This window comes from Myripristis murdjan, chromosome 13 (assembly GCF_902150065.1).
Source record: "Myripristis murdjan chromosome 13, fMyrMur1.1, whole genome shotgun sequence".
Classification (NCBI taxonomy): domain Eukaryota; kingdom Metazoa; phylum Chordata; class Actinopteri; order Holocentriformes; family Holocentridae; genus Myripristis; species Myripristis murdjan.
Genome location: NC_043992.1, coordinates 31,664,150 through 31,687,318, shown reverse-complemented (window position 1 = coordinate 31,687,318; position 23,169 = coordinate 31,664,150). Strand labels below are relative to the sequence as shown.

The 23,169-nt window shown below is 44.4% G+C and overlaps 1 protein-coding gene across 2 annotated transcripts; it reads right to left on the bottom strand.

The window, feature by feature from the left end:
- Positions 1–1,052: 1,052 nt before the first annotated feature.
- LOC115369888 (mediator of RNA polymerase II transcription subunit 13-like) lies at positions 1,053–22,931 on the bottom strand. Of its 2 annotated transcripts, none has more exons than XM_030066594.1 (30): positions 22,085–22,931; positions 21,096–21,330; positions 19,702–19,870; positions 16,490–16,635; positions 16,156–16,353; positions 15,817–16,011; positions 15,527–15,686; positions 15,324–15,431; positions 14,435–15,145; positions 14,104–14,320; positions 13,751–13,781; positions 13,483–13,604; positions 13,216–13,306; positions 12,906–13,114; positions 12,546–12,745; positions 10,446–11,338; positions 10,144–10,311; positions 9,738–9,961; positions 9,409–9,604; positions 8,564–8,945; positions 8,262–8,478; positions 6,183–6,374; positions 5,814–6,037; positions 5,575–5,717; positions 5,051–5,209; positions 4,731–4,913; positions 4,023–4,168; positions 3,029–3,193; positions 2,578–2,678; positions 1,053–1,994 (listed from the first exon to the last, which is right to left on the bottom strand). In XM_030066594.1, exons 1-30 carry the CDS (start codon positions 22,148–22,150, stop codon positions 1,862–1,864), a joined length of 6,384 nt encoding a protein of 2,127 aa, XP_029922454.1. In that variant the 5' UTR covers positions 22,151–22,931; the 3' UTR covers positions 1,053–1,861. The 2 variants fall into 2 exon arrangements, with proteins under 2 accessions (XP_029922454.1, XP_029922455.1); XM_030066595.1 differs by having other exon boundaries at positions 10,144–10,308.
- Between the last annotated feature and the right edge of the window lie 238 nt (positions 22,932–23,169).

Sequence of the window (23,169 nt, the reverse complement as noted above, 5' to 3'; positions counted from 1 at the left end):
CACTGAAAAGCTCCAAATGAACAGCTGAGCTCAACACAGTGGCATAGATGACTAACAGGAGCTATAAACCACAAACTAAGAGAAAGAAAAAAACATTTGTGCTGGCTAGAAAAAAAAAAGAAGAAGAAATTTCCCATTATGCGTGTGTTGGGGTTTGCTGAGGTAACGTCTCTAAATACCGAGGCAGTTCACTGAGCAGGGATTCTCTGAATTGGGGAGTTTGGCACGAGCTCTGTCCTAAATGGCCCCAGACAAATTGGGCTACCCTTCAATTGGATCCCATTAAGCAGAACATAAGAAGATGATTGGATGAGGCTTTGGGATGACATGTCCTCCTTGATTAGCTAATTCCATTCTCACTAACCAGTCGAATCCTTTTAGTACGGGCAGGGTTCAAATCACTGCTCCATCAGGGAACAGTGTTTCCGCGGCCATAACCCATTGCCCCTCATGACCCTCAGTTCACAGACATGCCAAAACTCATCAGTCAGCTGAGAGCAGAGCGTCTGACCAGCAGCCAACTACCTGCCATTTCTTGAAGATTAGTAAAGACATTTTTTTTCCCCCATATCGTACGTCACACACTCTGCATCTCCTGGGTGCAACACTTCATGAGGCTCTGTCATGTTTATATTGAGTGGAATATTCAAGTCCAAGATACTGTTGTTTTAATGGCTGCACCATTACATCAAATATCTCCATGGCCTGTGCATCGTTTCCTACATGATTTCCTATAATTCAGCAGCACCTACATGGATTCTTTGGAAACCACAGGATTTCCACTCAAATTTAAAAACAAGCTTCTGTGGGTTGAAGCCATGCAGCATGGGAGCGGTAGAGGTTAGACCCTTCTGAAAGTGTGGTTCTGAGAAAAGAAGGGGACATAAAGGGAATAAAAACATTCACATGTAATGGTGTTTGCGCTCTACAGAACTAGTTTCCAAAACAGGGCCTCCCACTTTGTAAAACCTATTTAAATCAATTGTGATAAATCAATTTCCACACCAGTTTGTTCAGCTGGAGTGTGTAAAAAGGCACCAAAAACAAAGACAATAGGTAGACGCACTTTATTCCTAAAACAGAAGCTGCACCATCAGTAGCGGCACACAATTATATGTACACATATACACACACAATTACCTAAATCTGTTATATAAAATATATAATCTGACAATGTACCTTTTATTCCTCTTCAGAGCTCATTGAGTTACTGTGCGAGAGACTCTGGCACACAAAGCAGACAGAGAGGTAAGTCTCATCCACTCATTGGGTGGGACGCAAATGCCCAAGCCAGCTTACTTCATTTTTACAGCATGGCAATAAAAAGGTCTGTACCCTTTGAAAAAATAATACTCTAAAAGCAATCTACAGCAAATTCACTTGAACAGGTTTTTCCGTATTGTAATTGAGAAAATTACATCACTTTTTAAACCAATTCCTTTACAGTGAGATGGCAATATACACACCCTCTAGGATTTGTAATATATAAAAGATATTAAGCATTAAAAATTCCACATTTAAAAACTTACAATAAATAATATATGCAGGCATTTCATTAGGATAAAATTTCATAGATTGCAATCTACAGTCATTAAAAAGACAATTTATTTTCCTTTATGAAATGTCCCTTGATCATCCAAAATGCTAAAATGGATTCTTGGCATTTGATTGATTGATTTGTTGATTGGAAACTTCCAGTCAGTCAGTGTTGTGTGAGATACACCAGGGAGGGGAGTGCATTCTCCACATCTACCCTGATGGAGCTCGAGGTCCATTTAGTCGGGATCCTTTGTAGCAAAAAAAATTTTCATCATGAAACTGAGTGATCCATCAAATCAAACCTCAGCCGTCAGATTAGAGTTCAGAGCATGTTCATGATAAAGTTGTACATCTGGTTGAGCACCACAAAGTGAACAGGCAGACAGGAGCGCCGGTCCTGGGTTGCAGGGTCGCATGTCAGCCAGGAGAGGGCGTTGTACTGCTCCAGCACAAATCTGTCACAAAGAGAGGAAGCAGACACACCAATGTTACCTGTGGGACTTGCCCTTGCACATGCACAACAGTCATTTTGATATACACTCAGTGGCCACTTTATCAGGTCCAGCTGTACAATCTAATGCAGCTTAATGCAACAACTCTGACATAAATTCTACCTTTTATAAAAGTTTATAATGTTTAGTTTGTGTTGAATGTGTTTAATTTAATTCTGTGTTTATTATTGAGATTGTAGTTTGCAGAGCTCTTGTACTGGACTGCATTATACTGAGATGTTTCCAATTTTTTGTCCTCTTTATTTTTATACATTACGGGAAACAAAATAGTGGAAACAGCTCTCAATAAAATGCAGTACAACGGCACTGCTAACTATGAGCAAATGAGTGTGGTGAGAATTGAATGAACACCTCTATTACTGTGGCAAAAAGAAAACCTGAGCATTATATGCAGCGGAAAAGGCAACTTTAAGGCACAACAGTTGAATTACATGAGACTGTGCAGGTGGACTAAAATGGAATGGTGGAATAAAATGGCCACTGAGCGTATAATTCAACTATTGTTAACCGGATAGGGGTAGCATACCTGAGTACATCAGAGGTGTGGTTGGAATCCAGGGGATGGGAGTGTTTACTGTGCAGAAGCTCATCTGATTGGACAGAAGACACATGCAGGTGCAGAGAGGCCTAGGAGAGGAAAAACGATAAGTTACATGTATTTCTATCTTCAACATTATTTCAAGCCCGAGCTACGGGATACCCATCAGAGATAAAGACCTGAGACAGATGGTATTTGGAAATAAATCTTAGTATCTGTCTTATTACTGCTCAGAGAGCCAGATGGCTTAGGGATTACTATGCAAGACAAAACAGTGAGTGCCAGTAGGTTAAGTTTATTTCCAAGTCGGTCTTTCCTTTGACAACTGTGCACACACCAGGCAAACTGCTCTGGTGCTCCAAAAGCTGACAGTAACTGTTAAAAAAGAGCTGTAAACACGGTGTGACCACGGTGTGTAGGCGATGTAGTGTTAAACTACCTTGAGGAAGAGTGGGCACTGGTTCTGGGCTTGAGGGCAGGCAGACCAGAACCAGTCGGGGAGAGGTCCGGCCTTGGCTGTGGAGATGAAGTAGCCCAGCGCCATCGGCTGCTGCAGGATGTTCAGGGCTTCCTCATGGGACTCCATACGATCTGCACTCTGGCCCTGCGACACAACACCGAAGGAAATAAGGAATGAACAAGGACTTGTTTTCCACAGCATGAAACACCTTTTGGGTTATAATGTCATTCAAAATCTTTCCACTTCCTACAGTTGGGTCTTGATAAGACTTCATCAATGACAGTTTCTTCAAGATTCCTATTAAATGGTCCTATCTTGTTTAAATGACCTTGCCACTGAGTCTGAATAAGCTGACTGAAATTCTGCTACAACCGTAAATTAGAATGCATTTTAAAATTTTAGTAGGACTGAGTTTCAGCAAGCTAACTTTCATTTCGACTGAATAAGATAAAAGTTGAGTCTATACCCAATAAACATGTTTTCTTACATTTGGAAAATACTTTTTTTTTTTTTTCCAATGTTGTGTCACACATTTTACCTTTATTAAAAAAAAAAAAATTCAGCTCCTGCCATTTGGATATTTCACTTGGCCACACCTGACAAATGTACAGTGTGAGCAGCTGCACTGTAAGTGAAACACACTACAGCACACACACACACTGCTTGCCCTGCCCTGAGCCTTACTATGCCATATCAAAACTTTCAAGTTAGCTGCACACAGCATAACACTGAAATAACTTGACAATGAACAAAAAATTATGGACAATGTCAACAAAACATGATTGCAATAACCAGCACTGACACTGGCAGCAATAACTGAAAAGGCGAGTGCTTTGGTAACACTGGAAGCAGGTCTCGGTTTCCAATCCCTCTTGTCACACAGGTAAATGTTTATAGTAAATTAAGTCCAAATTAGTCATCTGCAGAGTCAATGTTTTCATGCAGAAATGATGAGCTCTACAAGGCAACTGACCTTGCTGCCGTCTCCCCCCTGGTGATAGTGAGACCCGGGAGAGTGTACAGGGGAGGTGGTGGGGGAGTTGGGCAGGATGTTGATGAGGTCCGGGTCCACCATGTCATTGTCAAACAGGTCAAAGAGGCCCATTCCATCAGATCCATCTGCACAGGAAAACAAGCAAGAGGCCTCAGGAATTGTCGTTTCCATGAACGAGCTGTCAGCTGATGTGAAGTATGCTCTCTATGGAATCATGACCCATGATAACGCTAACTGTGGAAGCATGCAATATCTATTATTCAACATTTCATAGATGCTGGGCACAAATGTAACAGCCTAATAAAACAACAGACTTGCATTTCTTTTGAGGCCTCATGCCACATTCAGACAGGATCAGGCTTTGCTGCAAAAACGCAAGAAATCTCATTCATTTTAAATGGGGTTAGTGCATTTTGGCTGCGGCAGTGTGTGCCGCAGGGGATTCCACAAAAAGGAAACACTTGTGCCTGGCAAAAAGTCGAGCCAGAATCGAGGTTTGCTGCAGTGCAACCCGATGTCACGCTGCATTGGCCAATCGCGTAGCCAGCAAATAGACCAACCGGTCAGACAGTGGACGGACGGGCAGACAGCAGATAGACGGACCGTGTAGTGACACGCCCACATCTCTGCACAGTGCCGCAATGTCTGATCATGTCTGAATGCGACCTCAGAAGCCCCAGTACGTACCAGGATTGATGGGATTGAAGTTGATGTCAATGGGCTCGGTGGTGTTGGTGTTGACCTGCACCATGGCTGAGGTGGGGAACACCAGGATGTGTGTGCAAGATGTGTCCTGAGGTGTACTCAGCTGGGACGTCTGCATGTTGAGTGTGGTGCTGCGACCGAACACTGAACCTGTCGACACAGAATCTAGACAGAGGACGGTGGAGAGGCGGGTCAGACTTAGATTTTTATTAAGTGGTATTGAACAAAACATACCTTTATCTTGTCCCTCTCTTACAGTGTACACCACTATCAGTTGATTTTTTTCCCCCATTTTCCCTTACCTGGCATGATGACAAAGGAGCCCTGGGGCTCCATGGCAACCAAGCAGGCACTGAGGATGCTGGGAGTGTCAGCAGCAGAGATGCCGCACATCCTACATGTCTCCTTCAGCCGCTTGCTGAGAGACTGCAGGTTCCTCCTGCTCAGCAGAATGCTCCAGTCTGCAACATGAAGAGATTGAAATTCTTCATCAATAAAGGCATGTTGACATGTTTATTCAAGAGGGCTGGGTGATATTTCGATATTAAATCCATACTGTGATATGAGACTAGATATCAATATTTTCTTAATGTATTAGACTATTCTAGCTGCTCTACATCATATTCATATTACTAATGATTGGTTATTATTAAATTTATTGTGTGTAAATATCTTATGAAAGCAATACCATCACATATCAACATTGTGGTATTTGGATAGATATTGTGATATTTGAGTTTGTCTCAGCCTTATTATTCAAGTGAGCGAGCCGAACCAGTCAACTACAAGTACAAACTGCAGATATCTGAAAGGAGCGTGTACGTACCTCTAAGCTCGCCGTGGCCCATTCTTCCAAGTCGTCCAATCACTACCCTCCATGGCAGTGAGGTCACCTGCACCAGGCCCAGACACCACTCCCACAGCTTCTGCAGACCCAGTCGCCTGGCTGAGCCTTTTTTCCTACGAGCCCTGCACCAAACACAACAAATACATTTAGTATGGAAACAACTTTATGTGAACATCAGTTACAGTGCTGGCTACAATACAGGCAGCGAGCCTCAGTACCTGTTGGGCACATCGATACTGATGATGCAGGTCTCCAGCAGTTCTCCATGTTGGTCGGTGCAGGAGGCCAGCAGCCAGCGCTGATCATGGGAAAGGCAGTAGCCCACAAACAGGACATTGTACTTCTGGGACGCTTCGCCAAACGTCTCCCCCAGCTCTGTCTGTTTGTCTTTGACTGGTGCCAAGATGAAGGGGGGCGTGTACAGACGCAGACACTCGGGCCTCTGTGCAAAGGTTGAAGATACAGAGTAAAATGAGTATGTAAACAAAATCAAAGTGTCTAAGACCAATTGCTCAACTATGACCTTCTACGTCCTTCTTTATCATAGGTCACAGCGTCTTTCGAATGACAAGCACACTAGGCCTTACCTCTGGGCTTTTGAGCGCCGTGTCAATTGCCAGACCAGGCCCGAAGCCAGTCAGGGCCTTGAAGTTGGTGGAGGTGGGCAGAGGCCGGCGACACTGAGTGAAGACGGAGAAGGCCAGAGACTTGAGGTGCTGGCCGTAAAGGTGGCGCTCCCCACTGCGCACAGGCTGCAGCAGGTACTGGCAGGGAATGATCTGACCAAACAAAACACACAAAAAAAGTTATTTTAAACTCACTTCTTCTGATAGAATTTTACATCTTAGGATATTTGCAGTGCTAATCTGTTTTAGACGCTGGTTATGTACTCTACGAAATCTTTGCCTTTTGATTTTGGTTGCCTGGCACAAGATCCTGTATGCAAACATCACTGTGCTCGAAACCACAAGCAAAGTGTCTGGTAAATTACATTTAATTTGCTGTGTTCTTCTATCAAATTCTATTTTTAGTTCAGCTGCAAAATTGCTAAATAAAAATTCTACAGTGGCATTTATATTTTTGTAAAAAGTGCTGTGCAATTGATTCTCAGTATCTGGATTCACTGCAAATTTTCACCTGGTGTCCCTGGTAACTTTCTAATGCCACCAAAATCTCTTTCAATTTTCATTACCAAGTTAACTCCTCCCTGTAGAGGTGGGACATAATCACAAAATCTTAAAGGGCACAGCTTATGTACTGTATCTATGAATCTTAAGTTACTAAGCAAGTTTAAATAAAAATAATAAATCGGCTTTAGTTATCTGTCATAAGAGGCATGCATGTTCTATGAAAATTCATGACTCCTCCATGGATCTCCTGCATTCCTGCTATTAAAGAGGCATTTTCACAGATTTTGTTCAAGTTAGTGTCCACGCATGAAATTTTGAATGAAATTCGGTAACAAAACATAGGGCTATGTCGTTGTATTTTTAGGTAAAAAAATAAGTATCAGTCAAAGGTCCATGTGGGGTGAAACATTATGTGAGGGAAGGAGGACAGCAGCCCTGGCCAAAAGTCTGGTATTATTGCGTGTATGACCCCCATTTTGGTACAGAAAAGCCTTTTGGCCCCTCCAGCGGTTCAAAAGTCCCCTTGGAATTTTAATGTGATCGTGTAATCATTACGAATCACAGGTGTGGTGGTTATCACCTCTGCTAGTCTCTACTAATGGGTCCCCTGGTTATTCCCGCACTGAGACCAGCCAAAACTGAAGGCAGCAACACACAAAACACTGAAGCTGACTGTCCATTGTCTGTCTGGTTTTGTTACACTGGAATTTATTCACTTGTACTGGAGACATCTGACAAAGTGGTAATGCAACACCATGTTATGGACAACAGTGCCATTGTAATTGTATTGAGGGATATGAATGATTTTATCTTGTGCTGCCAGCAAACAAAAAATATAGCTTTGAGTAAAAATAACAGGAGCTAGCAGGAACATTTCCACGTTGATTGATAGTGAAAATGTTGGTGATGTGGGTTGCTATTAAGATTGTTTCAAAGATTACAGATTTTCATGTCATAAATTCACATAATGATGTGGGTGCTTTCCACTATCTTTGCATAGTCAAGCCGCTCTGGCAGAATAATGGGCTCTCCTCCATGATAAATATTCACATTCTTTGAGTGTAACTGCTCTGCGTCAGTGCTCTGAGGGTAAAGATTGCACTGAGGTGTGAAAAAACAAGTAGTTTCAGATAAGCCTTCAAATTACAATGAAATGAAAAATGTCTTTTCCAGGTGTTTGCCATATTCAAACCAATCATACAGCCCCGATTTTTTAACAGCCCCTATCACCAACATTGTATTTTTATCCAATTTCCCTAAGCAAGAAACTGAGGTTGGGTAAAAATATTAATTTTCCAATCATCTTTTAATCTATGCCTTATTTCAATGAATGTATGAAGATTTATTTGTTATTTGTTGTGCGTCTCCTGTCCTGAAATCCCTGCATGAATCAATTTGGAACCGAATCAAATTTCCGCTGAATTGAAACCTTGTGAACCACAATCAGCTCTAATTAGGAAATCATTGGCAATATCCAGCCATAAAACAAACCATCAAAGTGTTGCATGCTTGTGGCTTTAAAGCTGAGCTGCCTACCTGCACTGAGACAGCGTTTCTGATGTGAGGAGGCAGGAACTGGAGCATCTCCAGGTAGCAGCGCAGCAGGCCCAGTGTGTAGGTACTTGAGTGGACTTCTCGGTCAGCATCCTCATAGCTGAAGGGGTCTATGATGTACACCACGATGGCAGGAGGGTAGGAGACGGCATGGGACTCCCCGTCTGTTGGCTTGCCCACTTTGTCTCTCTCCATTGTGCTGTTAGGAAAAGTGAGGGAGTTGTTCATTTGTATTTTGGATGAATTAAAATCGCTAGTACAGACCTAACGTGGTGGTAACCTACCTCTCTGCTGTTTCAGTGGTCCCCGCAGGCTGGCTGGCATTGGGTCCATTTTCTCCCAGACCCACTGGTCCCTGGGGGTTTGACTGGGGTCCGTTTTGAGAGGCGCCACCCTGCAAGCCTGTTGATGTCCCAAAAGGGGCATAGGAGCTTGGTTTGGCAGAGGCCATTGCCCCAATGTTCTGGGGGCCTGAGGAGGAAGAGGGAGGGGTGCTGTTGACTTGGGCAGGTTGGGCAGAGCTGGTGCTGGAGTTGGTAGTGTTGGTGCTCTGGGGTCCTGAGGAGGTGCTGGAAGAGCTGGAGGTCTGGGAGGAGGAGGAGGCCACAGTGGGGTTGCGCTGAGACAGTAGAGAGCTGTCTAGAGACTGGTCCGACAGGTATGGAGCTGGAGGAGGTGACAGAAATATGACAGAACAATTAACCTCTTCTATGAACAACTGGCTGTGACTTTTTTAAAATTATGAAATAGGCCTTGGCAACATGGACAAAATTAAATCTCACGATATCTTTGACTCAACACCTCAATACCAATATTGTGACAATTCTATAGAGGACTATACTGTTTTGGTAAGATATTAACACGAGACATTTTTAATACCCAATCACTGCTAATTGGCTATGATGACCAAGCAGGCATAGGCAGAAAAAAAACCCAAAAACTAGAACAGTCAAATAAGTTCAGAGAATTGCATTCCTTTACGGTAAAGCAGCCTTTAAAACCAGGAAGACTTATCCCACATTGTGATATTATGATAACACAAAATCCCATATGATGTCTAGGCCTTATATCACAGTACGGCTGTATCTCTCATCTTCAGTTTGAATTATTGTGAATGAAGGTGAGTTACCCAGATCATAGCGGCACACTTGAGCAAAGAGTTTGAGCTTATTAAAGGCTTCATTGTTCCCATCTCTGGCAGTCATCTTAAGGAACCAATCGCTAAGGGGCTGCTCTGCCGTGCTCCTGCCCTCTGTGGTGCAGACCTTCAATATGCCCTCTGGGTGAGTCTTACAGATGGGCCTGTGCTGGCCGAGCTGGCACGCCTGTCGAGAGAAATGGAGTGAAAGAGAAAGTGGAAGTGTTGGGAGTCATTACATTTCATTAGAAGACAAAATTGTGTTTTTGCAGACATGTCACAGCAACACAGATGAGTCTTATTAGCTGCCAGCTGCACACCTCATACACAGCAGTCAGGTCCTTGAAGAAGGTCTTAGCTCCACGGAGCAGAGCCTCATTCTCTGGGCAGATGACAACATAGCCCACATCCCTCTGGGAGCCAAAAGGATCTAGCAGAAGCTTCTCCCAGTAGGGTAACCCGAAGGGAGACAGCACCACAAAATCATACTCATAACCCACCAAAAAGGTAGGGATGGGCAAGGGCTCTGGAGACTCATCTGTACCTAGGGGGAAAAGATGATGTAGGTTCAGCCTTGGCTCTCACAAAAACTAAGCAATCATTTGATCCCATGCAGTGAGGCGTATATGGAAAGTGCATCTAAATACTGAACCACAACACCACCTTATAAATGCTCTATAATCTGCTAGGGATCAATATGATTAGGTAGGTGTCATTCACACTTACCATAGGATCCCCTCCCAGCCATTTTGTGAAACTGTTGCCAGGTGAGCGGTCCCTGCACGCCCCAAGAGCGCACACTCCGCTTTTTCTGAATGGTGTCCTGGAGCACAGGCTGGAGGGACAGCAACACCCGCAGGACGTCCTGAGAATATAACTTGCTCATATCTGCAGCTTCAGGTGCAAAAGGAGCAAGAGAAGTTAAAGTTAGTACCGCCCAGTTTCAGGTTAGTAGACAAACAATGGTTGGAAGCACAAAAAGGAAAAAAAATAACATAACCTGTATGTAAAATAAAGGAAAAACTCACATTTTCGTTTTGGCCACTGATGAAGACAGGTGCTTTTCACTAGTGTTTCGTCTACTTTGCCTCCTGACATATTGTCCATAAACTGCCTGCCATGCTCCAGTGCCATGTAGCAGTCATTGTAACAGTCTCTCTCTTCAACCCGCAGGAAAGAGCTGGGGGCTGAACTCACAGGCCTGGGGTACTCCACACCTGCCATAGGGGCAAACGGGTTGGTACACTGGTCCTGCAGCAGCAGAATAAGCTCATCTGGAGGCTTCTCCTTCAGGCTGCTAGCCTTGTGCATGGAGGAGGCTCGCAGTTCCTCAAAACACCGCTCTGTATCCCGACTGGCGTCTGAGCCCCGTCCCACCACATCCAGCTCGTCCTCCAGGAAGAGCCCCGCGGACTGTCCAAAGCGACGGTTGGTGACAGCACTGAAGCCACAAGTGCAGGGATACTGGGCCTCGCCGTTGTCCTTGAGGTACACCCCGACATCGGCTCCCCGGATGTTCATGTTGCAGACACACACGCAGCAACTGTCGAAGTTACAGTCCTTGAAGAGATTCATAACTGACTCTGAGAGTATGAGTGTGACGTAGAGGCTGTGCGCCTCTGGAATGGAGGGTACGGTGGCTGGCTCCACTGAGCTGAGGGGTCGGCAGGTGGAGGGCGTGGAGGCAGGTGAATAAAGGTCGGAGTTGTCATACTTGAGCGAGCCCTGGACGCTGGATGGGCCGCGGGGTGTCCGTGGAGTGCGGGGTGTACGAGGGGTGGGGACGGAGAAACGTGGTGTGGCTGGGGAGGGCAGGATGCCCGTGCCGCTGTTGCTGGGCGGGGCGCTGTTGGACATGAAGGGCGTGTGGGTCTGAGGGGTGTAGCTCTGGCTGTAGTCCGGCTCCACACTGGGGATGTTACTGATACAGGAAAAAAAAACACAATGATCAAAACAAGTTCAGATTATAGCAGAGGTTTTACTCATTTTCAGTTTCAAAAGACCATACATTATTGTTTTAATTACATCTGAAGATTTCTGTTCTGTTCTTCTATTCTGTTTCTGATTTCTGTTAGTGCTCAAGATGATGTGTATTAATAGTGGTGAAGAAAATTAAACTATAAACTCATTGCATAGCAGAAAAATACTTTTTCAAAACAACAATAATAATCCCAATTGTTTCGCTCCATATTGTATTCTTGATCACTCGTCATTTTTCACTAAAAAGGTTATTTGCATTACACTTTTTGCATCCAATATCAACATCTTCACATCTTCCACTGCGGTGGACATTTCTAGTAATGATGACTTAAAATGATGTGTTTCACTTTTGTTGATGAGCCAAAATTTTACAATTAGCAATAATGGAAACTAAAAATCAAAATAATCAAATTACCATCCATACATAACAGTAACATCCACAACTACATTAACAGTACTGCCACAGGTATGAAGATCGTAGACCACAAATTTCCAATACTTGCACAGAAGTGTAAAAGACCCTGAAGACACAAGTTTCAAAACACAGAAAGCAGCTCGACTGGCCTGAGTTTCCTATACAACGTTAATATCTGGGCAGCCGACCAATGTAAATGAACAGCCTGCCTATTTTTTTTTTTTTTTTTTTTTTTGTATTTCAGATGCTGTGATACATTAACTTGGCTGTTTGCTGATGCTATTTTCAAACAACCAAGATTTAACACTGTCAAGCAACAAAATCATATTGCTGAACTACAAGGACCACAATGCTTTGCACTCATGATATAATGCATGTGTGCTTGTCTGAGCCGTAGTGTGTCTGTGCAGACAGAAACTGAATGGAGAAACAGTTTGAAAATAGTTTACAAAATTACACTGAAGTGTAACAGTTGGGTAATGCTACACTGCTCTAGCTTACACTACATTTATTACCTAAATAAACGTTTTTGGGCTTCTTTAATGCAACGTCCATGAAAGTCACCACTGAGGGCGTGCCTGACCCTACCAAAGTAAACCAACAAACTATAGGAAACCCTGTGGTCTGGTTCAGCGGGTTTTGTGTTTTCCTGTTTTGTCTGTTTCTGTTTCCTGTTCTTTCATGACTTACGGCACAGCACCGACCTGTTGGTAACGTCAAAAGTCAAATTCACCTGTCTTTGGTGAGGAGACTCATGGTTGAAACAGGGGGTATAAGTTCCATTTTGCCCAAGGTCCAGCTGGGCGTGTACACACAGTCTTCTGGCAGCTTGATAGGCAATAGACACTGGCTGGGCAACGTCTTCAGAGGGGCATACATGGAGCAGCCTATGAATGGCTGACAAGCGTCTGGCTTGTACACGAAAGAGAAGTCCTGAAAACAGAGGCGGTGTAAAGGGGACACCAGTCACTAATGAGGAAGGCTATTTAAAAGCAGTGATGTAACCCAGCCTATCAATTGCTGGATGCAAAAGCAGTGATGTAACCTTCCCTACCAATTGCTGGGTGCATGGCACATATAATAAATGCCATACCTTGATTTCAGAAGGCTTCGGGCTGCAGAAACCCTCTTCCACCTCCATTTTAAAGTGGTTGTTGAGCTGGCTTCCATCCAACAGTGTGAGGCCTGCCCCTGCTTCCAGGCTACCATACTCCTTGCCCCCGGTGTTCATGGGAGAGTATCCCATGATGTGCTGCTCCAGGGAAGGCGGGGTGGGAAACATCTGGTGCAGGTCTGCTGAGCCTGGAGAGGAGGAGAAGAGAAGTGAGAGTTGTTGCCTTTCTTGGGAAAGCATATGTACAAGTGTGTATAATGATGCACTGATGTTTAATTAGATGTCTTACTTATGCAAGACAGGGGGTCCAAAGTGGCTGGTTTAGCTTCCTTAGAGCCAAACTTCTCCTCTGCACCAACACCAGCCCTTCGGGTTCCAGGCTGTGTGAATAGGACAAACAATAAGTATAAAATTAAGCCTTTGGTAGCAATTTTTACTATTTTTCTTCAGTGTATTTGAGCTTTATGTGACAACCAAATGCACTCAATTTAGAGCGGAATATACAAGTGTAAAATGTACAATTTATGGGCTGACATATACAAATTTATGAACAGACCGCTAGCTCATCTTCATCAGAATTGAAGATTTTGTCCAGATCGCTGAAGGACACAGCCAGGTCATTCTCATGGATCAGGCTGGTGGATGCTGTAGGTTTGCTGCCTGAGGATCCTTGGCCATCTGCACCACAAAAGATTGGGAGAGGAAATCTTGAATATAACACAAACCCTAAATCAAAGTGACTCTGAACTCTAAATGTAACATCTCCTAAAATAACTGGCAAACTAATATAAGGGAACACCAGGACAAAATTCAGTTGTTCTCACCATCAGCTGAAGTTCCAATTCCATCGTCCCCCTGGGTGACATAAGGAAAGGAGCACAAGAATAACCTCAATATTCTTGGAACCACATGCACAACAAGTCCAATAATATTTAACACAAGATGCCTATTTCAACTGGGGTATGCTTTCTCGGAAAGAGAGCATTATTAAATTAATAATATAATTTCATGTCCCACAACCTTTTCAGAATATTAGTATTATAGCACACACACTTTGTGATAATAGAAATTACTACAATATAGCACCAGAGGTTTGAATACATATTAAAATAATAAACAGACGGGGCTCGAAACAGGGGCTCGATGTTCAATGCCCATTGGCGGATCAGGACCCCACCTTTTGTTTCCTGTTGCCCTCTCTTTCGGCCCCAGGCTTGTCCTTCTTCTCAGTGAAGCTGAACTCGTCGTCTCCCTCTTCGAAAGCGTAAGGGTCTGGCTCTTCACTGTGGTCTCCATCCGCTGTGGCGGAAGCAAGATGGCTGTTTCTCCGCTGAGCGTAAACCTTAACCAGCTCCTGAGATACTTTCAGGGTCCGCGTGGAGCCCGACATCAACCTGAAATGAGATAAATAGCGCAGAGATGCTCAGACAGATGGCACACATGCTGTTTAAATAAATGGCTACAGCTGCTGTTCTGATGCCTTTGAGGTTGAATTCTAAAATACTCACTCAGTGACAGACACAACACTCTCGGCTCCTCCACCTCCTCCAGAATCATCTCGTATTTTGTCCACAGGTAGCTGGGGTGGGAGGAAGTCAGAGGTCCTCCTCCTGGGCAGACTGAAGTATTTCCAGGGATTGTGGGTGGAATCTTCATGAGGGTTGATGGCTGATCCCACAAAGACTGTGGGCTCCAGGGTCTCGGTGTATGCTGGGGGGAAGGGCAGAGGCACAGGCATGGGATCTAGCTGAGGCTCCTCAGAGGAGGCCTTCTGGGGCACCAGGCAAGGCTCCACTGATGGGGGGTAGAAAGGCTGGTGAATGGGTGTGGAAGAGCTCTTCATGGCACCTGGGTCACCCTCTACATGGTCACAGGGATGGGGGCTAAGGGGAGGGGGCTGGGGGGAGCCGGCCAGATCGGCAGGAGGGCCGTGGCTGTGCAGCGTGGGGGCTTTGGAGGGGGCCGTATCCACATGGTGCAGGCTGGGATAGGAGCCCTCTTCCTGCGCTCGTAGGCAAAGCCTCTGGGCCTGTGGCTCAAGGGACTGCTCCTCACTCACAGAGCTGCGGTGGTGAAAAGGCGTCTGCGGCCGCTTCTGCTGCTTCTCGCCCTTCTCCAGCTTCTCCCCCAATTTGTACTTGGGGGCCGGCTGCGGGGGCTGGCCTGATGAAGGCGGGTGTCCTGAGGTACTGCTGGATCGCTGTTTCTGATTCTTATGCCTGAGGTGAGGACAACAAAACATGTTTTTCAAATGCTTGCCTCAACAGTGGTATCATTTGTAGTGGCAATCAATATTAAATCATAAAAAAGGACTTTGTATCCTTGCCCTGTGGAAAGTGCTACACTACATAAACTTTACTTTGACTTTCCTACTTAATTTTAGTGTTCTTAAAATACCTTGAGCAATTGCAATGTGCCCTGTACGTCGGTTCCACAAAATCCCAAAGTCCGGTTTTGTCTGCCTCCTCTTCACAGGTCCCATTGGTCAAGGTAGAATATTTCCTCCTGTGATTTAAAAAAAAAAAAAAAAAATACATACATAATTTATCTTTGGTTCTTTGACTGGCGGGGCTAATTTTGAGCTGAGAAGCTGTGCGTACTTGTTCTCAGCACGGCTGATGTTGTACTCCTGCCACACAGACTCCACCACCTGGCTGGCAAGGCCCCGTGGGATTTTCCCCCCATGGAGACCTCCACTATTAGAGCTGTAGCCATCAGACGCAGAGGACAGTTTTAGCCACCTCTGTGCAGGCTGGTAATCTATATGGGAAGATGATTAAAAGTACAACACAATGAGTGCAAAGAGTCCTGCAGAAAATACAGGCTGGAAAACAGATAAATGTATGGAAATGTTTGGTTTTTCCAGTAAATGCATGGCTGTAGGTCTTACCGGTCTGAGCCTCCTCTGGTGATGTTGGAGGAGTCAGAGTGACAGAGGACATGGCAGGGTCTCTGTGCGCAGCCTGGCCCTGCTGGGCACCACACAGGCTTCCTGAGGTGTTGGCTGAGCCCTGCGGGACCACAGCAGGGAGGTCTGACAGGGGGATGAGCACCAGGCAGGCAGGGTAAACCATCCTGACTCCCGCTGGAATGGAACAAGCACATCCGATTTATTCATCTCAACAACTTAACACAGACTGAACTGTACTGTAAGCACAAACTTTCCATTCACTATCTTGCATGGACAAAAATCAACATCTAGTCTAACACGATGACCTGACTGCCTTACCGACGAGGACCTCCACAGCAGCCAGCGAGTCGTCCTCCCAGTCCGAATCCTCCATCTTGTCTTCCTGAATCTCTCTGGGACTGGGGCTGATGGGATAAAACTGCCTCCACTCCTCAATCAGCTTCTGAGTCGGGTGGTCTGACATCTTAAAGGCCTGGCCTGTGAGGGTCCCATTCAAGCCGAAGGGGCTCAGGATGACTGCAGAGGAGAGAGGTGTCAGAATTCTTAGGTAGGACAGACTCCCTGATAAACGCAGCTGAAATGCATGCAGGTAAAGATACAGCATCTCCGTGTAAAAACTGCTGGAGTGCAACATTTTCTGGTGATGTCCTACCTTGCAAGGGGCTGGAACTCTGCTGGGCGAGGCTGAGGTGCTCTTCGCTCAGTCGCTGGACAGGCTGATGCTGGGCAATCTCCACACTTGTGCACACATTGCTGTCGCCATGCACAAAGAAGGTGAAGGCACACGACAGGTGCTCACTGAAAGGCAAGTGAACAAAAACAGGAATCATTATAAGAGCTAGGACAGTTCTGCAGGAAAAGCCACATCATTAGGAAAAATAAACACAGTGAGTTATTTTTAAGTTAGCATTTGAGAAATCCAGCCCATCTTCCAACAAACTGCCATGAGCTATAAGACAGCAGTATGTCAAATCTAGTGCTGTGACCAAAAGCCTGCATGCTCACTGCAATTTGAGGTCCGTTTGTTTAATGACACTTCACGCCAGATGTGAAGTTTGCAAAGAACGTAGAACAGGAGGAGATGAAACTGAAAACTGTGCCTAGTCTGACTGGCTGAAACTGTGCACACTGCAGCGATCAAAGTCAATGTGATACTTTGATTTGGTCACAAACCGTCCTTTTCACCTGTGCAAAGATACCAAATTTCAATTTCGTTTTCACTTTACTACCGTCTTTCCACTGCAGTCACCAAACGGAAAGATCATGTAACCCCTGCAGGCTAGTCAAGTTATCTGTGTACTCCCCAACAGAGTGAAGGAATCAGTCAAGATGGGGGGGGGGGATGAAATGGGAGGAGACAGCTGAGGGAAAGAGAGGATGTGAGAGGTCTAATTCCTAGCATATCTGGCTGAGCACTTTGATCCATGTCATTAGTGCTTTCAGGTGACAATTGTTGCTTACACAGACAAGGGGCAAATGGCCACAAAGGCCTGCTTAGATCTTCAATCAGACACAGTTGACACACTCAGCTTCAGTGAACTCTGACCCTGCAACAAACCTGATCTCAGCAAGCAGGCCAAAATGTGACTTATACACAAACACGATGGCTTATTATAGCTTTGAAATGTTAAAACAGCATTTGTCTTTATTTTCTAACTAGTTCTGGAAGGCCAGGCGAGTAAATGTACTAAAATAGTCCTTGTTGACATGGTTGCTGTAAAACCACAGTGCAGACTCAGCGTTTTCCAAAGACTGCCCTGTTTACCAGCCAGAGAGGGCAGGCGACAGTGAGACTGCCAGATTTTTCTGTTATGAGGTCCTGCGCTGCTGCTTCAACACCCACTTGTAGACATCTTCGTCTAAAACAAAAGCCAAAGAGGCCAATTCCCCACAAGCACATACAGTGATACCAGTGACCAAGCAATCACCTCAGTTCTGTGCACTTTTTTTTAGCTACCAAAACATTCAGGGGGGGAAGCTGCCAGAGGCAACTGAGTGTCTAACATAGCTTCAGTCTGCTTGGACCACCGGAGCCAAAAAGCCAAGGCTCAAATTAGCCTGTCAGGGAACTCCAGGGTTCCCTAAACCCATCATTCCAGTGCAAGAGGAAGCCAAAACTATGCCACTACCCTTAAGCAGAAGATGTGAGAAAATACAGTGAAGCTGTACAGTGCTCTGATCAGGACACATCTTTGTACACTGTTGCTTGTTCTCCTCAGGCGGGAACAGACCGGCGCTGACCTCATATTTCCACAACAAATTAGACTAGTTATGCTTTTTGGTTTACTAGGTTGATGTATCAACATGATAGTAAATACCTTACACTGGAGGCGTTACTCTACAACCTTTGAAAAGTACGACTAACACAAGAGGCAGGCTTCCAACAAAGAACTGATGCAACATGTGGGAAAATTAAGTGTGTAAAGACAGACAATGACTATGATTCATTCACTTTACACATAAAACCAGCTGATGAACACATCATGCTGAGGATGTAATTAGCAATTTGTAATAATGCCATCATATTCCATCAGGTCTTAAAAAAAAAAAAAAAAAAAAAAAAAAAAAAAAAAAAAAAAAAACACCCTGACTGAATTCCTGGGATCCAACATTCCCCCATCTGGACCGCAGCTCCGACAGTTCCAATAACTTTATGACTCACATGAACCATGATAGCTTGAGAAACTGTAGTCATAAATAACCTATCAAATCAAGTTAAGACTAACATAGGGGCACTATAAAACCTGTGTAGAAGTTTTTTTCAGTCCAAACAACACTGCGTCTCAGTCAATAGTCCAGCTTCTGCATTTTAAGAAAGCCTGACGTGAATTCTGTCTGGGACATTTTTTTCATGTTTCATTCCTTGGAACCACACAACTGTCAGCTTATGGCAAAGCTGAAACAATACAGCTGCAGGCAGCGATTCTTGATTTCAATCCCAAACTGCAATGCAAAAGATTAAAGTCTGTCAGTGGCCAGGAATTGTTACAGGACTGTTTTGGCTTGGAAACTCAAGAAAATTTCATAACAATGAGGACATCTGTCCAACAAGACTGTTAGCAATACAGTATGCATAATGCCCTCTATCTTTAATACTTCTTTCCAGCTGCTTCTGATAAATCTGCATAAAATGTTAAAAGCAGCCTTCACACACTGGTCTCAAGAAACACACCACGCTCCATATTGTTAAACTCATTTAAAAACAGTCATAGCTAATGCCCACATTGAATAACACTCCAAATATTGACTACTTGGTCTCGCAGATTCAATTTTGCTGCCTTATGGTCCTCTTTAGCAATTCTGCTGCACCCTATTTGCTGTCTTGAAATTGGCATTAGGTGCATGTTAACTGGACTTTTATGAATAATGTGAGCTGGTGCTATGTGCTGAGATGACTGAATGCTATGATGGGAGTTATGCCCACTTTGTGATAAGCCATACCTAACTAGCTCTGATACTGACACATTATTTTTACAGACTAAGCTGAATCAGGATCAGTTTTATCATTATTATTATTATTATTATTATTAATTTAGGTCAATTAATGATAGCAGAAGTTTTTTAAAAAGATAGAAATCTTTGACGTCTTTCAAAACTGAACAAGACAGCATACAGATAATAAACTTTTACCAAAACAAAAGAGATTGTGTCTCTACACGATATACAACACCCAATAAAAAACAGAAAAAAAAAAAAAAAACAGTGAACTCCAGCATGCTCTGACTTGAGGACTTGTCAAAACTGTTTGACAGAAATGCTTATCACAGTCCCTGGCCAAAGTTAAGCAAACACAGGCTCTGTAACAGAACTTGGGAGTTATATGACAAAGCCAACCTGAAACCTGCTGTGGTGAATAGAGCATACCTTTTGTTAATGGGCTTCTCCTCCTTCTGGTAGGGCTTCACAAACCACTTGCCGATGCGGACAAAGCCGCGGTTCATGAGACAGCGCTCCAGCAGGTTGTGGATGGCTTTGAACAGGAGGGTGCGACACTCGTAGGACAGCCCGCTCTCCCACTCGCCATCCTCTTCACCTGAAACCAGACACAGACTTTAACCCAGATGCCTCTTACCAAACTAAATGCTCCCATTTGTCTCGAGGAGATAACTACCTCATAAACTGTCAACGTTTGGACACCCACGGCAAGACTTAATTTGGCTCTGCAGACAGCTGACTACAGTGAAACTTGCGGTGACATTGGTAAGCATATGAAAGACATGAGATTTCAGCATTCAGCTGATTGGCTATGGTGAAAAAAAAAGGAACCAAAAACAGTGAGAATCACTCAGGTGGCAAAGTTCATGGCTCATGAGGCATAAACTGAAGCAATTCTTCTCATGCAAAGTGAAACAACTGAATGAGTGAAAAAGTTCTGAAAATGCTGTCCAAATGAAGCCTGCTGCTTGACATTTCTTGAATGTGGCCGTCATCGACCATGTTTTCAACAGAGCCAAACCTCATCATGTTTGAATGTAAATTTCCAGTTTAAAACCAAATTTACATAAACTATGCTTTGCATTTTAGTTGAGGTTTGCAACCAGGAGACTGTAACTCATGACTATCAACAAAATAGTTAAAGGCCAATTTGTGCTGTCATCAAGCAACTCTTTTGGGGACTTCTTGGTAAACAAGCAGATAGAAGATGGATTGGGTGGTCAATGTAACGGTACCCAAGGGCATTTTTTATAGATGGGAATATTTGTAACAACAATGGCAAAGGTCATTTCCAATCCAAAAATCAAATCAAGATTATGTGGTGTGACGCAATAGCTTGCTCTGATGCTGCCATACATGTCTGTAGCCCTGTATTTGTTTCTGGCTTCCAAGGGGCCTCGGAGACTCGGGTAAACAGAAATGCCTTGGCCAAAAGTCACACACCGCTATCACAACTAATTATCGTCAGACTTTGTATCATCAAAACAGCAGTGGTGTTTTATGCCACAGTTCAGTATTTTTGGCACTGCAGCCTCATTTTGAGTTTTGTCTACCGTTCACTGTCATTCAGCACCACAGATTAAACTCAAACCTGTCTGGATTCTACCTTAGGATGAGAGTTGCACTTGTTCAAACATATTCAATATATCATATGACTAACGTGAAAGCTCCTCTGTATGTGTCGTCTAAGGTACATGGACCACTCAGTCTCCTGTCAGACTGGTGCATGGAATAATTTAAGTGGAAGCAATGAAAATGTTGTGACATTCGCAAACGAACATCCGACGGCAGCAGAGCACATGTGGTATGAAACATGCACTTACTTGAGAGCTCATTATGGATGAGCTCAGCAAAACTGGGGTCGTCTCCCCACCAGAAAAGCCAGAGCTCTCTGCGACCTGGGGTGTGGTGCCTTCTCCACACGCTCAGCACATCTGCCGCTAAGCATCGGCTGAAACTGCACAAGATGGGGTCCTCCTCAGTCACAGGGAAAAGGATGGGTGAAGAGGTGGGTCCTTGCCACACGAAACGCCTCCATTTTATCCCAGTCAAATCAGCCTTAGAGATGGAGAAAAACAATGCAGGAATCAACAGAGAGCATTACATAACTCAGCTGTGGCACTAAAGTCAATCATATGTTGCTGACTACATATCTCCAATGTGCATCCTTTGACACCCGTGCACATGCAGCAATGTGCAACTGCACACTACTCTTCTGTGACATAGCAGCTCACTTATGGCTTGCTGTCAACATAAAAAGTTTTGCAGTATGCTGTATGAGTAATAGCACAATCATGCCTGAATACCTCCCATGCAGTAATTTACACAGCAGTTGTTACCAACTGCTCAGGCACTTTTGGAGGTCTGCCTAAAAGCAGATTAGTTGTATAATGTGCAATAGCGATGTCACAGCTAATGCATTATGCTCCAATATATGTGGATGCGTCAGTCAATATTGCAGTGCCACTTTAATTAAGGAAAAATAGCATGTTAACACAGTTTTGGTGTCATTCGCCAATCGGCCTGAATGGTTACAAGCTTGTAGCTAATGTTAGCTGTATATTTGTGTCACCAGTGCCTCGTAAGTTCATAATCTCTCTAAATTCAAGTCCTCCGAATATAATGTTAGCTTGCAGCGTGTGCTGTCTCCCTTATCAAAGTTAGATCACGATTTTCCAAGTTGCAGGCCCGATGCCTTCACGTCAGTTGCAGACTGACGTTACATAGCTTGTTGCCTTATTAGCCAAAATGGCTTTCTGGCCTCTCAGTGGAGGAGCTAACGCTAGCTAGCGCACAGAGCACAGTGTCTTACCAAGCAAAATAGGTTGGAGTGGCAGTCCTCCAAACTGGCCCCGTTTGGTACAAAGCACGAACTCATCCTTTTCACTGCGTTGTTGTAACGTTACAGTCCATTGTCTCAATCACCATGAGGAGGAAGAAGTTGTCGGGCTAACTTGCAGGCTACGCGCTAACCTTATTTAGTTGTAATTGTTCGCTAAAAGCGCAGACGGCAGCAGGCAGCTAGCCGCCGCTAGGCAAACACACAACTTTTAACCGGCGCTAGCCACCGCTAGCTTCAGAGCTAAGCTAATGCTGGACAGCGTCAACTGTAAGCCCCCAGCTACTGGATTCATCAATCCTATTTGAAATGTATTGTCTGATCTAGTTAGCCGCCTGCTCGCTACATAACCTCAACATCAAACTGGCATCGTTAACATGACATGGGCAGGCTAGGCTTCAACTAAACACCGGGAAAACTGCGTGCGCAATGAAAAATACAGGAGATCGCAAGCTAAAAACTTCACCTCAAAAAGCTTAGTCTCCCCCGGTTAGCTACGGCTAATGCTAGCTAGCTGGTCTGAAACAATTTCAAAGCAAAGGAACTCTCCCCTCCCCCTGATCTCTTAGCTTGCTAGCACACAGGCTAACATACCACAGCTCCAGCGTTAGCCAGCCAGCTAAATAAAACAATTAGCTACACCGCCCTCATTTTCGCTAAAACCACCGCGGCGCTCCGACATAGTAAAACCAACCCTAAAATGAACGAGAGGTCAAATTTAACCCACTACTCATCGCCTGCTCTTATCTCACTGATTCATGGGTCCTGCAGATTTCCATTATTTCAGTTCATGGATTGAATTCTTTAATGGCGGCCAGGAGGACAACTCTGCCTCTCAACTCCTATTGGCCAATTTGTGGTAATGGGGGCGTCATCCGGCTTCAAGTAGCTCCATGACTTCACAGGTTTACACAAGATGAAAGCATAAATTCATCTGTCACTCCTTCATCATATCTGTTTCCATATCTATATCATGTTTCACAGTGCATCGCGGGCTGGCCCGGAGTGAACACCAGCTAATCAGAGAGGGCGGTTTGTATTTGGAAATGCAAGAGAAA

What these genes read in the sequence shown, in the direction of transcription:
- LOC115369888 (XM_030066594.1), bottom strand. Translation starts at nt 22,150, where the DNA reads ATGAGTTCGTGCTTTGTACCAAACGGGGCCAGTTTGGAGGACTGCCAC. An exon ending in CGAAGCCTTCTGAAATCAAG is followed by an intron (nt 12,746 to 12,905) that starts GTATGGCATTTA and finishes CTCTGTTTTCAG; the next exon opens with GACTTCTCTTTCGTGTACAA. An exon ending in AGTATCGATGTGCCCAACAG is followed by an intron (nt 5,718 to 5,813) that starts GTACTGAGGCTC and finishes TGTTTGGTGCAG; the next exon opens with GGCTCGTAGGAAAAAAGGCT.